Source organism: Diospyros lotus, chromosome 14 (assembly GCF_014633365.1).
Source record: "Diospyros lotus cultivar Yz01 chromosome 14, ASM1463336v1, whole genome shotgun sequence".
In the NCBI taxonomy this organism is placed as follows: Eukaryota; Viridiplantae; Streptophyta; class Magnoliopsida; order Ericales; family Ebenaceae; genus Diospyros; species Diospyros lotus.
Genome location: NC_068351.1, coordinates 14,978,176 through 14,996,009, shown reverse-complemented (window position 1 = coordinate 14,996,009; position 17,834 = coordinate 14,978,176). Strand labels below are relative to the sequence as shown.

The 17,834-nt window shown below is 34.1% G+C and overlaps 2 protein-coding genes across 3 annotated transcripts in view; one reads left to right on the top strand and one right to left on the bottom strand.

Moving 5' to 3' along the window:
- The first annotated feature begins 1,949 nt into the window (after positions 1–1,949).
- LOC127789619 (multiple organellar RNA editing factor 7, mitochondrial) lies at positions 1,950–10,742 on the top strand. Its single transcript, XM_052318554.1, has 5 exons — positions 1,950–2,761; positions 4,067–4,164; positions 4,254–4,319; positions 9,992–10,240; positions 10,364–10,742. The coding sequence occupies exons 1-4, from the start codon at positions 2,421–2,423 to the stop codon at positions 10,162–10,164; spliced, it is 678 nt and encodes a 225-aa protein (XP_052174514.1). The 5' UTR covers positions 1,950–2,420; the 3' UTR covers positions 10,165–10,240; positions 10,364–10,742.
- Positions 10,743–12,906: 2,164 nt separating this feature from the next.
- Positions 12,907–17,834, bottom strand: part of LOC127790095 (exportin-T) — a 31,346-nt gene continuing 26,418 nt past the window's right edge. For both annotated transcript variants that reach the window (XM_052319379.1, XM_052319378.1), the window contains exons 14-16: positions 13,673–13,861; positions 13,525–13,577; positions 12,907–13,399 (exon numbers count right to left, since the gene is read on the bottom strand). Coding sequence is in view for 1 of the 2 variants with exons in the window: in XM_052319378.1 (XP_052175338.1) it covers positions 13,772–13,861 (90 nt within the window). In the remaining variant the exon portion in view is untranslated. The remainder of the gene's footprint in view (positions 13,400–13,524; positions 13,578–13,672; positions 13,862–17,834) is intronic.

Here is a 17,834-nt window from a genome sequence, read left to right as displayed (position 1 = left end):
AATTTAGCTTGGCTAGAGAAATGGCAATTGATTGGAAACCTTGCAACTTCAAACATTAGGCGAATGGTCTATTCCTGGGTCAAGCGACTATAATTTAATTACCGTGGTAGTCTAAACCAACCAAAGCGTTTATAATGTTTTAATTTGGTCAAATTTTGATAATTATAAATTTTTAACTCGATAATAATGAGGTTTTCTATCACTTCATAGACTCTTGAGTTTATAGTATTGAATTTTAAGACCCACCAAATAAGAAAAAGAAATACTCTTGGTGATTATAAATCTATGATATATAAAAATGTGTTATCATGTTGTTTAGTGTTTTCAAAATATTTTGTGTATTAAAATATCGAGAAATATTAACAAAATATTTATTAAGTCATTTTTATAAATTTAAGAATATTTTAGAATCATTTTATAATAATAAAAAAAAAATAATGTTATTGGTATACCTTTGTGTATACATTGAGCTACACAAAGGTGTACTAATGACAAAAATATCCCTCATGAGGTGCATAAAGGCGCGTGAAGCACATGAAGACGAGGGGTATTTTGATCATAATATCGTTGTATGCAGCCCAAGATATACAAAAATAATGTACATTTAGTTTGATTTTAAAAAAAATATTAAAAATACATTTTTGATATGAAAATGCGCTCCTGTTTACGGGGAGAAATTTTTTGTCTCTAACCTAGTTTTTTTAAATCTTAATTCGTAAATTATGATACATGATTGACAAAACTTCTATTTATGTTTCTTTAAATTCATTATGAAATTTATATTTATTTTTAAATTAAATAACTATTTTTATAAATTTCTATATTAAAATTATATTTCTAAAAAAAATCTTATATTTTTTACTTATAAATTTTCTCACATTTTAATTTTTTTAAAATATTATTTTTTCATTTCTATTTTGATCTGATCTGTTTTAATGTAAATTAACTAAAAATTTTAGTTAAATGTAAATTTTTATATAAACTTATCTTTGAAATCAATCAACGTATAATTAAAATTTTTAGTACTTGTTCTCAGGGTATTGCATAAGTGGTAAAACTTTCAAGTTTTCTTGAAAGTGGTAGGACATCAACTCTTAGTGGAGGTAGAAATGTCTCATTTAGTGAGGACTGACTGTGTGTCTATTTGAAAGTGTATAACCTTATGATCGTGTCCGATTTACTAGAAGGTTGAACCAAAAAAGGCTGGTCTCCTTCGAGATTAGATTGACAAACATCGAACACCTAAATCATCAAAAGAAAAAAATTCTTAGTACTTAAAAAAAAATATTATTAATAAAACACCAAACACTTAGATTATTCTACTTTGCCCGACGAGCTTATTAAGTGGGGTAAAAAAGACCCATTTGGCTTCACCTAGTCTTCGCCTCTCTCCCTTCCCCCATGGTCGCGCGACCATTGACATTGCTGCCTTCGCCTCGCTAACCATCACTGCATTTGACGGTCGGCGAGGCGATGGCTGCGAGGCGCTGATGTGATGGTGGTGAGGCGATGTAGCAACGTCTGTAGTCATGGTAGAGGGGAGAGAGGAGAAAGGTGAATGCCTTAATTTTGTAAGACTTTCGATAAGCCTTTCTGACCCTACAAAAAAACTCAAAATGCTGATGCCTATGCCCCAGACATCACTCCTCAAACGAAAAATGTTAGAGAGCCCGACGGGCTTACTGAGAGGGGACAAAAAGAATATTTTGCCCCCACACCCTACTCTCCCCCTCCCATGGATTCCCCCCTACCCTGTGCCTTCTCTGCCTGTCATGGCCACTGCTGGCCTCATCGACTGGCGGCGAGACGAGGCGGCGATGGCGACGAGGCGAGGTCAGGTGATTGTAGTGAGGCACGACGGTGAGGCAAGTGGCGGCCATGACAGACAAGGAAGGCGCAGGGCGAGAGGTGGCAGTGGCCCGAGGGCAAAATCATTTTGCCCCATCTCTATGAGCCGCTTCGTAGGCCCGTCTGGCCCTGTTGAGCAACTCCTCGTCAAACTCTGCATGCATCATAATAATTGCTAAAGGCAACAACAAATCATCAAGAACCCTTCTTCCGTCGCCAGATCGAAAGTGGATTTGTTCTCCCTTACTTTCTTACTTCACCAGAGCTAGTTTTTTTTTTTTTTTTTTTTTACTGTTAACCTCGCTTACTAACCGAATTGAACTTGGAACTCTTGAAATATTCCTTCATTCTTTACTCGTTTACTCGGCTCCCTGTGAGTGTCGAAGTTCTGGAGCTTCCCCAATGCCCGGCAGAATCTAGCCGGTGAGGGTGAGGCAGCGTAGAAGGAAATGGTTTTCCTTTCTTTCATTTTTCACTTCTTTCCTGGAACTAACCATCAAGCAAACGAGGGCTAGGGTTTTAAGTTCAGAAGCTTTGGGATTGTTGTGGCTTGTGGGGCACATTTGGCCTCGATGATCAGGGGATTTTTGAATTTGAAAGCGGTGATGCTACGCAGCAACGTCTCAGCACGGCTCTTGAGATTGACGACTCAATCGTTTCAGTACATCCAAACCCACGACACATCTCCGCCTTCCGCTCGTCGCCGTTGCCATCCATCCATTGCCAGCATTCGACACTTCTCTGCCCGTTCGGCGGAGCCAAATCGGTGGTCCGAGTTGGTCCGGGTGCCGAAGCTGGTGGATGGGTGCGACTACGAGCATTGGCTGGTGGTTGTGGAGCCTCCAAAGGGATACCCCCTACGAGACCAAATCGTGTGCCAGTATATCGCAACCCTAGCCATGGCCTTGGGAAGGTAACGCTTCGCATTTCAATCAAATGCTTTTACTTTTTACTGTTATTACTTTCGTTGTCCCTTTCAGCCAGATTTTATTTGTGAGAAAGTTAGTAAGAGGATGAAATGAAGTGAGATGGAATGGAAAATGATGAAATGTAAGGCATCTTTTGTTTATTTAGTATGATAGAAATAGATCAAAACAACGTAATATCAAAATTTATCTCCCTGGATGGGATTTTTCTTTACAAGTGATATAATTTTGATTTCAGGGATTTTATATTGACGGTCGGCTATGTAATGTAACTCTTCTCCTTTATCCAGTCCTGGAACTAGCGGTATATAAAAGTGAATAGGCGGAGTTATAATAGAAATAGATGATATAAAAAATATTAAACAAGAAATAATAGTTGATGCCTTGTAATATAAAGATAATATTTGCCAAATTTGGTGCAAGTTTGAACCTTAAGTTATTGAGATTAAAATTGTTAGCTGATGAAAATAATTTTTTTTCTAGATTCATTTTATCTATTCTTTTTCCAAATGGGCCAAGACAAAGAATAAGGTTTTGAAAGAGAATTAGTCAAAAATATTTTCATCCACTTCTATTTTATTCCAGTATTATGATCTCTCCTAAATGGAGATAATCACTTCCTCCAAAATTTTCATTTTATCTATGTCCATTCCTTCCCCTCTCCCGAAAACACTGTTACAGGAAAAAGAAAGAGAAAAGACAGCCTCTGTTTTGGTTGTACATTATGTGATTTCAGTTTCTTTGTTTTTGCTGTTAAAATAGCAGTTCTTCATCTTTGTATTCAGAACAGTAAAAAGATTATTTTAAGATCAAGTATTTGAAAATAGTTTCAAACTCAATTCAACTGAGGCATTCTCTTGAATTTATTTTTTCTGGTTCTGCGACCAGAAAATAGATTTTGGAGCTATAAACTTTCATGGAAATTAACCTCAGCTAGTACTTAAGGCATGCGATTGCCTTAAGTACAATGAAAATTAGCTATAGCTAGCTTACTATTTAGATTTATGGTATTACAGTGAATAATTTCAAATTTTAAAGCTCTACTGGTGGAAAGAGTTGCTCTCTTTTTCTTTTTTGGAAAATGAATAACTATATATCTGAAAATGGTTCTGTTTGGCTTCTTTGGCTGGTTGTTAGTGAGAATATGTACGTGTAAATAAGTTTAGTTCTTTCCATTTTGATTCTCTGGAAAGTTTATAGTCTCAATCACAGTATTAGTACCTTACTAATTTGTGGTTTTATTACTTGGGGACACTTTGGCCTTGTCTCTTTTTTTTGTTTTCTTGTGGCAGCCAAGAGGAAGCAAAGAAATCCATTTACTCAGTATCTACGAAGTATTACTATGCATTTGGTTGCAAAATCCCAGAAAATTTGACACACAAAATAAAATGTAAATTTTAATTGCTCCCTTCCTATATTCATATCTGTTTTATGTTTGAAACATATGTTCTTCATTGATATGCTGCTTTTAATCTGCAGCCTTACCCAATGTAAGATGGGTTCTTCCAGATTCTTATTTGTCTAATGGTGAAAATAACTATGGAGGTAATCTTCTCCTTCGATTTCTTTTTCTGTCATGCATCATGCTTGTCAGGATCTACAAAAAGCATGACTTGAGAATAGTACATCTTTTTGCGAGTTCTAGTAATTACGTGGTTAACAATATCCAATTTTTGTTTTGAGCAACTCAGTTAACATCATGAGCTCAATGATTTGACTCCTTTTCTGGTGGATGATTTTCTGGTTTATGTTGTTTCTGGATGTCACGACCTAAGGGTCCATTTTGTAACTTTTTCAAACTTTTACAAGTAGGCAGTAGCTGACTGATTCGGTTATGTTGTAATGACTCTTATACCCTCACGAGATGGCTGTAACCGCCAGAGGCATGGCCTATAAAGGCTTAGATGCTTGAGGATGGGAATTCATTCACAGAAATAATATTGAATTCTTTCCCTCCAATTTCCTCTCTCAATTCTCCCTCCAAATTCTATCTCTCTTTTCCCCCCTTTTCTCTCTTCCTCAGTTCTTTTATAGTTTCAGAAATTCAAGTCTCGATCCAGAGACTTGTCACTGGAGAGATGGATTCCTGTAAAATGTACTAGCTTGTGTGATGTAGTTATCTTCTATCAATTGATTGAAGAAAAAATTCTACTTGATATGATGCATGACTTCTATGCGTCATTTTGCAAACAGATGCTTAGTTTCCTTATTGTTGATAAAAGTTACAAGAAATAAGGTTTTCTAGTTCAGGGAAGCATTATTAAGTTATAAAGTTCAAGAGAAGTATAACTTCATGATGAACATTGAGTCTAATTGAGAACATGAGTGAGAGCAATGATATTAGTACGATCCTGTACTGGCTGTTGTGTTCTGTTTTGGTGCCCTTGATAGTACACAAAAATCAACACTTTTGTTCCATCTACTGCACCTGTTAATACCAGATGTGCCGGTTGATATACGAAAATACAGAAGTTCTGGCTGGTATTCTCCTAAATTGAAGAATTCCGTAATCCAGAAAACTCTCTCTATCTCACTTTCACTGTCACACTCTATCTCATGGTCTCACTCTCTTTCACACTGAACTGAATCACTATCTCACTCTTCATTGCCTCTCACTGCAGCTGCAAAATCAATCAGATTTTTTTTTTTTTTTGGTATAATATATTGTTATTATGTCTGCTTCTGGAGAAACAAAAGAGATGGTACCTTTGGTTCTCCAGACCACCAGTTTTTTATTCTTTTTCTTATTGTTTTCTGTTCTTTTTTATTTCTCCTCTATTCCTATTCTTCTTCTGTTATTTCTGTTTTGTTCTTCTATGTTTTATTTCTGTTATTTCTACTTATTATTTATCTTCTGTTTTTCTGCCTGGGTTCAAAGAGATTTTTGCTAACGATTTTTTTTTTTTTTTTATATATTTTTCTTGTTATTTATCTGGTTCTCAGTTTATCAGTTTTCCTTTTATTTGTAATCAACTGCTGTGTAAATACACTTACAGAGAAGTTTAAAATGCAACACAAGTTCAACTTCTTTGCAACATTGTAGAGAATTTCTGTTACACTTCTCATACATGCTTACTCTTAATTTCCACTTCTCATACATGGAAGAAATTTTGATGCTATTTTTTATATGTTTTTTTGTGCAATCTAGTTTAGATGCAATGTTGTATTATGTAGTGCTTGAAGTTGATTTTTTATATTAGGCCAAATTACCAAAAAAAATCCTGACTTTGCCCCGTGTATCAATTATATAACAAACTTTAACTTTTATCAAATATGTACTCTACTTTCATAACTATAACAATTACATAACACTGTCGAATTCAAATAAACAGAGTAACTTGCCATCCAAACATTAAGCTTTGTATTTTTACAAATATTCATAAAAAAATCAGGAAAATGAGAAAATTAAAAAAACAGAAGATTCAGTTTTTTTTTTGGAAAAAATAAAAAATTCATGTTCTTCTTCCCTAGCTTGGCCATGGAACTGAATGCCCAGTGTGTATATGGCAGGTCATGTTCTTCATTTTGCTTACTCTTCTTCTTCTTCTTGCCTAGTTAACTGAATGCCGGTTGTGTGTGTATATGGTATATTCTCTTCTTCAGTTTGCCAATTCTTTTTCTCCTTCTTCTCTATATAGAGAGAGAAAGATAGTAGATTTGGAGTTGGCGACCAATAAATGGGGATGCCGAACCCAAATTTGGGGTTGCTGACCCTAGATTTGGGTTGCGCACATGTATATAGATATAAATATATATTTATACACACACACACAGATGATGGATAGTGGTTGATGATGCTGGCCAATGGGAGGATGACAGTGATGGTGATTGACAATGGGTTTCAGAGGAAGATGACATAAAGGGGTTAAATGTGAAATGGGTTTTGTGAACTTGTAATGAAATGGAAATTATACAAGATGGGGAAAAAGAACATGATTTTCTAGATTTTTTATTTTTTCAAAAAAAAAAAAAAAAATACTGAACCTTTTTCCCTTTCTTCTGAATGTTCTCATTTTCTGAGTTTTTGATGAATTTTTGTAAAAATAAAAAATTTAATATTTGAATGGAAAGTTGCTTCGTTAATTTGAATTTAACAGTGTTATGTAATTGTTACAATTATAAAAGTTCAAGTATATATTTGATAAAAGTTAAAGTTCATTATATAATGTATCATTGATACATGGGGCAAGGTTCATGAATTTTTGGTAAGTTGGCCTTTATATTATTATTATACTTTTTTCTAGCACATTTATTATATAGTAATTGAGAGAAATGTAATTAAATTTTCACATGTTTTATGTACAAGCAAATTTTGATGTAATCTTGTCTCATGTCATACGTCCGATTGATTTGTTTTTTTTTTTTGGTTGGTTTATCTAGCATTTTTATATTGTATTATAATTAGTTTCCCTAACAATTTTTGGTACTGGTACCTGTTACGACCCTCGGGGTAGATTAGATATTTGGGGGGGAAAGCTTAAAACTAATTGTAACAAAAAAGAGCTTGAGTAGTTGTATGCAGTTATAGGTAGGTGGTTGAGTGGTTGTAGACAGTTATAACTCCTTTAGTTAACAGTTACCTCTCAATAGAAAAGAGGATCAATTTTTGAAATAATAATAGAATCTCTTCAATTCTTTCCCCCTCTCAAATTTCTCTCTTTGCTTTTTCTTGCTCTTTTGCTCTTTCTCTCTCTCATTCTATCTGTTCCTTCCTCAACTTCTATTCTTTCTTCTTGAATTCTACCTAAATTCCCAGATTGCCCAACCCTCAACTTGAGAGTGTGACAATTTGGTATCAGAGTCGACGATCTTAAGGCGCGACTCGAAAGCAAGGGTGGCAATTGGTGGATGGCAGCAGCTCCAAGCAAGGAAGGCGATCAAGACCAGGTTTCCGATTCAATCAAAGAATGGTTGAAGGGACTCGAATGAAGCAATCAAGGATGGAGGCGTTGGAATTTGGCATGTCCCAAACCCAAGAAGCTATGATCTAGAGCTAGGAGGATATTGCGGCCATCAGGGAAAGTGTGTGAGAACTGGAGAAGAACAAGGGGACAATGGAACAATATGGTCAGAAGATCAACAACATATTCAACATGCTAGCCACACTACCCCAATTCCGTCTACTACCTGATTTTCCCCCAAGAACAAGTCCTAACCAAATCTTGACCTGAGATGGCATTCTTCCTAGACTTGGTGAAGGGTTAAAAGTAGAGGATCAGCTTGCTTTGGAGCAAGGCAATCAGGTAAAAGGAACTCCTTCCCAAACTACTGTTCATATGCCTATGCCTCGACTGGAAATTCTAGTGTTTGAGGGTGTGAAACCACGGTGGTGGATCTGCTGTTGTAAAAGATTTTTTCAATTCTATCGTATTAATGAGGAGCATAAGGTTACCTTGGCAGCAACCTATCTTAACGATTTGGCTGGACTCGTGGTATCAAGGTTGGACACAAGCCAAGGGTGGTGAGTCTAGTTGGATTGAATTTTCGGGGGAATTATGTGATCAGTTTTGAGAAAAGAGTATGGCAGATGTAGTCGAAGAATTTAACATGTTCGATGATAGAATACCAAATGTAGTTTGAGGAACTGAGAGCATTGTTGTGGACCTCTCAACCGAGCCTAACTGAATCATACTTTGTGTAGTAGATTAAAAGATGAGTTGAGACCTATGGTTAAGATGATGATGCCTACAATGGTGAAACAAGCAGCTGAGAAGGCAAAGTTACATGAGCTTACTCTAGAAGCAATCTTCAAAAAGCACGAAATGCCACTGAGTAATAATCCTCCCACCAATTAGCAGTTGGAAGGAAATCTCAAGGTTAACTCTAACCTTAATATAGTAAAAAATCCTATGCCAGAACAAAGGAGGCAGCTAGGATTGTGCTATAAATGTGGAGACAACTTTCGTCTAGGCCACGATTGTAGAAGACTGCTACTGAGCATGAAAGAACTAGATGAAAAAGAGGAAGAAGAAGAAGAGGTTGTTTTCCAGGAAGAAACCAGTGAGTGCAAGGTGATCACCGGGGAGGAGTTGCAGAAACTATTACGGAAGGGGCTTAGGAGTCACAGCTGCATTCTATACAGGCTGTTGAGTTTGAAGAAAGGGCTGAGGCAGAGGAGGAATATTCAAAAGCTGCGAACGCTGCTACACTTCTACTACTCAAAAGGGAAAAAGCAAAGGAGAGAAGGAGGTAGCAAGTATTGAAAGCAGGGATTGGTGAACCGAGGCCCGTCGCTGTAAATTCTTGGGGACAAGAATTTTCTTAAGGGGGGGGGGGGGGGGGGGAATGATACGACCCTAGGGGTAGATTAGACATTTGGGGGGAAAGCTTAAAACTACTTGTAACAAATAGGAGTTTGAGTAGTTGTATGTGGTTATAGGCAGGTGGTTGAGTGGTTGTAGACAGTTATAACTCCTTCAGTTGACAGTTACCTCTCAACAGAAAAGAGAAGCCTTTAAGAAGACTTTTGTAAGAAGTTGGGATCAGTTTTTGGAATAATAACAGAATCTCTTCAATTGTTTCCCCCTCTCAAATTTCTCTCTGTTCTTTCTCGCTCTTTCTCTCTCTCATTCTATCCGTTCCTTCCTCAACTTCTATTCTTTCTTCTTGAATTCTACCTAAATTCCCAGATTGCCCAACCCTCAATTTGAGGGTGTGACAGTACCATGCCAATAATAAATCCGGTATTTTGTCCGCTGTGGTATTCACAACTATGGCCTGTGAGATGGATCAGAGAGGGCTACTGGTTTTCAACCTTTGTTGTGCTTTGTGCCTTGGACTGATTCTTTATGATGCTTCAGTTTCAAGGTCAAAGTGGATAGCGCCAAATTCTTTACTGTCATAAATCCATAGGTTTTGTATTTGTTAGAAATTATAAACATTGAAGTAGTTTAGTGATGAAAAGAAAAAAATGATTTAAATTAACAAACATGTATGGCATGGAAACATCCACTTTCGATAAAGTGAGATCAATCATTTGTTTGTGAGCTTCCATGCAGCAAACTAACTGAATATTTTAGTTCAATCATATGGTAAACTTGATCACCCATCTTTTTTGAGCTGAATTTCTGCATCACATTATAACATATAATAACAATAACCATAGATATTGGTCCATCCTGATTTTTCATAAGCATTTGAGTGTTATTATGACTTTGGACTGTTTAAGTAAAGTTGAATTTCATGATTCATGAATGAGCTACTTCAATTTTTTGCAGGAGAACCATTTGTTGAAGGTGATGTAGTTGAATATAAGGAGAAGTACCACGCCAATTGGTCACATGACAAAAATGATGATGAAAATGAGGAGCGAAGTCTCTCAAGGAAATCTAGAAGGGAAAAGAAAAAATTGAAGTCTCTGCAATATCAAAGACTAAATCTTTTGAACTAGATGACCTCCATAGAGAAGAAACTCCTTGTGCGCCTTGATGGTCTGCGCCTGCCTGGAAGCATTCTAGGCGCCCAAGGTATGCTTTTAATAACACTGATCCTCATAATTCTAATTAATTTTATCATTAAATGGTATACATTCTCACCCCTTTTTCGTAATTCATTTTAGCCTTCTAATTAGTTTTATTATCACTTTTTAGATGTCATGGAATGATACTCTGCATACAATTGAAGGAGCAAGTTCCGAGAATATGAAAAGAAAGGCAGATTTTTGGGAACATATATGAAATTTGAGGCAAGTGATTGATGCGGATATTAGAAGATTATTTTCATTTATCTTGTTTAAGTTTATCTTTTGTTTAGATGATAAGAGTTATATTTAGATTAGTTTTGTCCTGTTATATTTAGATTAGGTTTAATCTTTAATAAGATGACACTATAGTTTGGATAGGATTCAAAATTATGTTTTAAGCTAGGATTAGAGATTATTTTGCCTATAAATAGGCAGATCACGTATTCAGAAAATACACCCTTTTATGGTATTGTTATTCTTATTTTTCTAGTTCAACATTGCTTATATATAGTAATTAAGAGAAATTTAATTATATTTTTCACATGCTTTATGTAAAATTATAATATTTATATGGTATTTGAGTTGGAATTTCAGGAACAACTTATGCTTACACTTGATTTGGAAATATTGTTATGTTATGTTAAATTGTTTGTTTAGGTTATGCTCTTAACAATGGTGATGGTTTTTTTTTTGCTTCTAAGATGTTATTTTGTATTGAAATTTTTATTATAATATGTATTTTTATGATACATTATTAATTTTTATACAAGAGTATATCCAAAAAATGATACTTCTGTACTGCTACCGGTACTACAAATCTGGGATCTTGTTTGCTGTGGTATTCACAACTATGGCCTGTGAGAAAGCTACTGACTTTCAACCTTTTTTTGTGCTTTGCACCTTGGCCTGATTCCTTTATGATCCTTAAGATTCGAGGTCAAAAAGAGGATACCTCCAAATCCTTTACTGTCACTGATCCGTATTTTTTGTATTTGTTAGAACTTAGTAAGCATTTAAGTAGTTTAGCAATGAAAAAACAAAAAGAGAGAGAATACAAAAATAGTCAAAAGATAAAAGTAAATATATATTATTTTTACTCAAGTACAGTCAAAAAATACTTGAATACAAACAATTTTTACTCGAATAATGTTAAAAAATACTGAGTATTGAATAAAATTTACTTGAGTTATGTTGTAATTTAAAAATAGAGTTGTTATAGACAATTAAAAAGTGAACAATTTTGATTTTAATCGTTACAAAAAGACTTTCTAAACATACTTTGAGCATTATTTATATATTTAATCGTTTGGATAAAAAAAATAGAATATATCTTGAAAATTTTATAGGTTTTATCCATTGGACAAAAGGTTACCTGTTATGAGAGAAGGAGAGCTATGAAAGGTATAGGTGATTCAAAAAGAATTATGTGGATATTGAGCTAACTTTCTCAAAATCATTCATGATAAGAAGATCTCCTCAAAGCATACATCTTCTATTTAAAAAAAGAGAGATTTCTTCTTATTCTCCTTACCTTTCCTTACTTTGTGAGAAGTTATTTCATTTGTTGAGTGATCTATATAATATTTCTTACATGCGAAAACATATGAGAGGCACCATTTTAACATTTTTAAAACATTTTCATTTTTAAAATGCTAAAAAGGATGAAAAAAAACATTTCCAAGCCGTTTGTGCAATTTCAAAAACATTTCAAGACTATTCTAGACTATTTTGTCCACAAAAAAGGTTAGATATAAAAAACAAAAAATTCATCTTTAACTTAAAATTTTTAATTTTTTTTAAAATTTATTTAAATACGTTATAAAATTTATATTTATTTTAAGATTAAATAACCATTTTTTATATTAAAAATTATATTTAAAAAAACATTTATATTTTTTTTATTTATGACTTTGTCTTGTATTTTTATTTATCTTTTTAAAAAATAATATTTTTTATTTTTATTTTATATCATATTCGTGCCTATTTTCGTGCACCTACACCCCCAAAAACATATCAATTTACATGAATTAAGAAAGATATCATTAAGCCAAATCTCCTAACACATCACCTCGTAACACCATACAAAGCAACCATTACTTCACAAACAGGATTATATAACACAGCCCAAATCGAATGTTACGTTAGAAGAAATAAAAAATAAATACAATACAAAATAAAAATATAAAAAATATTATTTTTTAAAAAATAAGAAACAAAAAAAACACATAAATATAAGAATATTTTTGTAAATGTAATTTTTAATATAAAAAATTATAAAAAAACAATTATTTAATTTAAAAATAAACATAAATTTCATTAATTCATTCAAATAAATTTTAGAAAAGAATTCTAGAAAAAAATTTGAAAATAAAAACATTTTTAAAACGTCAAATCGGCGCCCTCAAAAAATTTTGGTGTATTATAAATCAAATGGCTTTGAGAGAGAGAGAGAGAGAGAGAGAGAGAGCAGTACCTCAATATGCCATCCGGGAGGAGGCAGCAAGCGTCTTCTTAAGTTACAAAGTTCAACACTCTCCACCAGATTCAAGTTGCAAAGCATAAATAAAATCCTTCATATGAGAGAGAGCGTGATAAAAAATAACAACAAAGGCATTGTGCTTGACAACATGTTGCATGAATGATCACTAACACAGCCTTTACTAGCGCATCTTACCAATTTCATTATTATATAGCACAAATTTATTGAAACTTGGCAGCCGTGTAAAGTGTTCTTTGATGATGTGGGCACGAAGTGCGACAATGTCCTTTCAAACAAGAACAGTAACAAAAGAATCCTAATCCTGTAAGAAGAAAAATTCCAAGTCTCCACAGATAGAACTGATTTATCAGAAAGATTCTCTCTCTTTTTTTTTTTTGGCCTTAACGTTATGTTTTCCTGAATCCACTTGGCTATAAAAGAACCATAATCATCTCTTTTCCAGACTGACATTCTAAACAATAAATAAGTCGGCCTCAAGCACACAAAACTGGAAAGGCGTCCAGATCTGAAATTTGTCAGCACCAAGCCCATAAATAAAACGGGGAACTATCAAAAGTCCATACAGAAAAAGACTCGTGCTGAATCCTTTTAATCAGCTGCTACCAAAGACCAAAATATATTCTCACATTTCATGTCAAAGAAACTGCTTCCGGAAATTTACACCTGCAAAATTGAATAAAATAAGATTAGCTACTCGCATGAAATAATGGATTACAAAAGAAAAGGAAGACCTAGTTGGTGATGGTTAAGATGTTATCTTAACCCAATTTAAGGAGTGTATGCTATACCTCACTGTCCACGGAAGATCCAAATAAATGATATTTACAGCATGAAAAGAACCCTAAAATAAAACGGTTGCAAGTGAATCATAAGAATTATGCTGAAGAAGATCATGACATCCAACAGAGATGCGCGCAAAGAAACAGATAGAGATACCTCCAGCCAACAAAATTTGATAGCCACAACTGGTTGAGGGTGGGAGAACAATAAACCATCAAACATCAGTGAGAGCAAGACTTTCATCATGGAATGGTGCTATCTAAAAACAAAACTTCCATTTTGTTGGAGTCTCAGATTTTCAATGACTGACTGGTAAAATGATTTTAGTGCCTTCATATCATTACCCTGAGAAAAACAAAACATTAAACACCAATGGAAGATATGAGTATCTAACACAACATATTTCAGCTAATTTTAGTTTTGGGATCATCAAATCAATGCTTGATTCAATTTGCAATGGGTCAGGCCAAAAAATCAAAGATGAGTTCCAGCATAACTTAGGAGGATTCAGTTGGTGCCATGGAAGCTAAAGAGGCCAGTAGCTATTTGAACCTTGCCCAAGCCTGGAAAAACTCTCAACTGTTAATGGTAAGCTCGAGCTTGACAGACAACCAAAATAAGCTCAGGAACCTTCACTAGGCTTCAACCAAGCATGACTAACTGTTTGTGTGCAGTGAAAATGAGCTGGAGCCACAGTGTTGGCGCCTGGATGAAATGTTAAATTTGCAAAGATTCTCACATTTTCATGAATGGATGCGATTAAAGAAACTAGTCCAAGATCACAGATTAAGGATTGAATTATGGATTATCAGGACTTTGATTGGAAAATCCCTTATAGTGGTGAACATGAGGATTACGAATTAAATATTAAGTGCCTCCAAGAGACTAGATGTGGGTTGGAGAAAAGGCTACAATGTTGACAGAATCTGGATATAAACTTTGGTACCGTAGCAAGGATCGGGCAAAGAATGGAGTGGGGATTATCATGGATAAGACTTTAAAGAGGGGTAAAGGGTGTGAAGAGAATAGGAAGGTAGGATTGTGACAGCTAAACTTTGGAGGGGTAGAGGAAATAAAGACAAAATTTTGAAAAGATTTATAAAGGTTCATACAAGAAATACCTCATTATAGGAGTTGACTTAAATGGTCATATGGGTAGATGAGAGAATGGGTATAGATGTAACACCTGGATTTTTTAAAGAAATACACATATATATATATATATAGTTTCAGAAGGAAATAGGATTTCTAAAGCCATTAGGATAATTTAATCATACTTTCAAAGAAATTGGGATTGGTTTTAATCTAATGGAGATTTAGATGAGAGGGATTATCATAGATGTGGTGGGATTTAGATTGGGCTGGAAGTCTGAAATGAGGATGAACTTGATTTCAAAAATTAAGTACTGGATAAATTGGAAACAAATCAAGTCATTGTAGAAGAGGGAATTGTTTATCCAAAATTTGGAAGCAAGTCAATTCCTTGTTAAAAAGGGATTAGGATTGATGAGGTAAATTTTGAGGATAAATTATAAGAAAACCTAGGTATTATTTGATTAGGATTTTATAAGGATTATGATTAATTGGACAATTAGAAATGAAAGGGAAATTGAATGCAAAACCAAAGAGGAATTAGATGAACCCTAAGAAGCTTAAAAAAAGAAGCTCAAAGGAGGATTAAATCATCAAACTTTGAGTTATAAGAATCAATGAGATGCAAAATCATTGGATATTTGTAGGTTCTCTCTACAAAGGGGCCAGGCGAGTGGTTATCTCTGCATTATTATGCTTTGAAAATCATTCCCATGCATGTTGAAAATTATTTTGGCATATGTTCTCACTTTTGTTATTCGATATAAATATATACCTGAATTGTTGATTTAAAAACAAATAGTAAATGGGGAATTACAAAATCATTTTGAAAAGTACGTTAATGGTGTTTGCATGTGAATATAAACTGTCTGGACCATTGTGGAAATCTAGGGGTTGTTTTGGCAACTAAAATTCGGCTCTCCATATGATGCCATGAGAATTTTAGTTTCTCAATAGGAGGAGATGAACTAATTATTTTGGCCATGCTCCACCAAGTATCGGGGGTAGATCCCAAGGAAATTACTAGATCCCTAGTATATTGAGATATTTATTGGGGTTTGAATTGATTATTGAATATTATTGTGGCTTCCTTGAATAAATGATGTTTTATATATCGTGGAAAATTGTCAGCTAGACCATGTGAGGCATGGTGTGATCTTTATTGGTAATACTTCTTGTTGCATGGGAAATATTGGTGCATCTTTGAACAAATTCTCTATTATAAACATTTATCTATTATGCAGGGTAACCTTCACTGGGCTTTAAGCTTGCCACTTTCCCTAACATTTTTCAGTTGAGTAGGATTAGCTGGCTAGACATGGACTTGGATTGGGGGATTATCGATGGACTTAGTTAGGATAGTTTAATTTTAAGTTAATGTTAGTTATTTCAGTTATGAAACGGTTGTTAGTGGTTTTTATTTCAATTTATTTCTTCTATAAGACTTTGGAGTATTTTTGAATGGTAATAAAGATGGATGGTCGATTACACAACCCATAGAGGGGGTGTGACAATAGATATGAGCATGGAGATTATAAATTCGGAAAAAGAAATAATGATTTAGGATTTTGCCATAGCATATGAGCTCATCATAATAGATTGTAGGTTTAGAAAACGAGATAAACACTCAATCACATATAAAAAAGACTTATCAACTATCCAAACAGACTACTTCATTACAAGACAAAAGGACCACTAGTGTTGTAAGGATTCCAAGGTTATGCTAAGAGGATGCCTCACCACTCAAGGTAAGACTTTCATTGTCGTCCATATTAAAAAGTGGAGGAGAAAATATGATACAAAATGAAGCCCAAGAATCAAATGATGGGATTTTTATACTAAGTAAGATGATGGGATTAAAAGGATAAAAAAAAACTATTTTCAAGGAAAAAGCGTGGGAGAAGAAATTGAACTGCAAAAGGAGAGGCAAACCAAATGTAGATTGAAATAGTTAATTCATATTTGAAATACAACAAAAGTGGTTTTAGGAGAGTGAAAAGGAAAAGTCTCAAATGAAAAAGAGTCCTCTAGTGGTGGAATGAAAAAATGCAAGAGAATCAAAACTAAGAGAGTTTATAGTTACAAGACTTTGCATAAATGTCATAATGAAAATGAAGAAAAAAAAAAACTAAAGAGGTATAGTTTGGCCAAAAAGAAGCAAAAAAAGGCAGTTAATGAAGCAATCAAAAGCTTATGAAATTTAAACTAGTGACTCTATACAAAAAATGGAGAAAGATATATATATATATATATATATAAACTAGCTAAAACAGCAAAAGGAAAAATAAGGGAGTTGAGCTAAGTGAAAAGCATAAAAAGCAAAAGCCAAAAGGTACTAGTAAGTGAGAAGAAAATCAAAGCAAGATAGGAGGAGTATTTATTGAAGTTATTCTATGAAGGTGGAGAAACAAGTTCATATTGAGGCATCTTAGTAACTTTGAAAAAAAATTGGAATTACATGTTATGTAGACGTAAATGAAATATAGCAAGCATTAAAAACGATGATGAATAGTATAACACTTGGACCAAATCATATACTAATAGAAGCATGGAAATGCATGGGAGAAGAGGGAAGTTTTTTGTTAACAAAATTATTTAATGCTATACTTGAATTAAAAAAAAGGATGATGGATGGGTGGAAGAAAAGCACTCAGTGCCTATTTACAAGAATAAAGGAGATGTTCGAAGTTGTGAAGATTATAGAAGAATAAAACTAATGAGCCATAATATGAAACTTTGTGAGAGTGATTGAGTAAAGATTAAGAAGGAAAGCAAGGCGTCTGGAAACCAATTTGGTCTAGTGCCTGGTATACCAACAATGGAAGCTAAATACTAGTTGAGGTGCCTAATTGAAAGGTATAAATATAAACAAAAGGAATTTACATATATGTTTGTAGATTTAGAAGAAGTTCCTAACTAAGTTCCTAGAGAAGTCTTATGGGGGGGTTTAGAGAATAAAAAATCTAAATTGCTTATACATAGGTGATTAAGGCATGTATCACGAAGTAGAAATATGTGTCAAAATATGTGAAAGATATTTTAAGGCTTTTGCAATTACAATTGGATTACATTAAAGAGCTTTAAGCCCTTACTTATTTTCCCTAGTAAGGGATGTTCACTAAACAAATCCAAGTAAAGGTGCATTGGTGTATGCTATCTACAGATAACACAGTGCCCGTATATGGAACAAAAGAAGGCACGAATACTAAACTCGAGATATAGAAGA

Coding starts and splice junctions, on each gene's coding strand:
- LOC127789619 (XM_052318554.1), top strand. CDS start 2,421: ATGATCAGGGGATTTTTGAATTTGAAAGCGGTGATGCTACGCAGCAAC. Junction 4,165..4,253: donor TTTGACACACAAAATAAAAT/GTAAATTTTAAT, acceptor TTTAATCTGCAG/CCTTACCCAATGTAAGATGG. Junction 4,320..9,991: donor TGGTGAAAATAACTATGGAG/GTAATCTTCTCC, acceptor AATTTTTTGCAG/GAGAACCATTTGTTGAAGGT.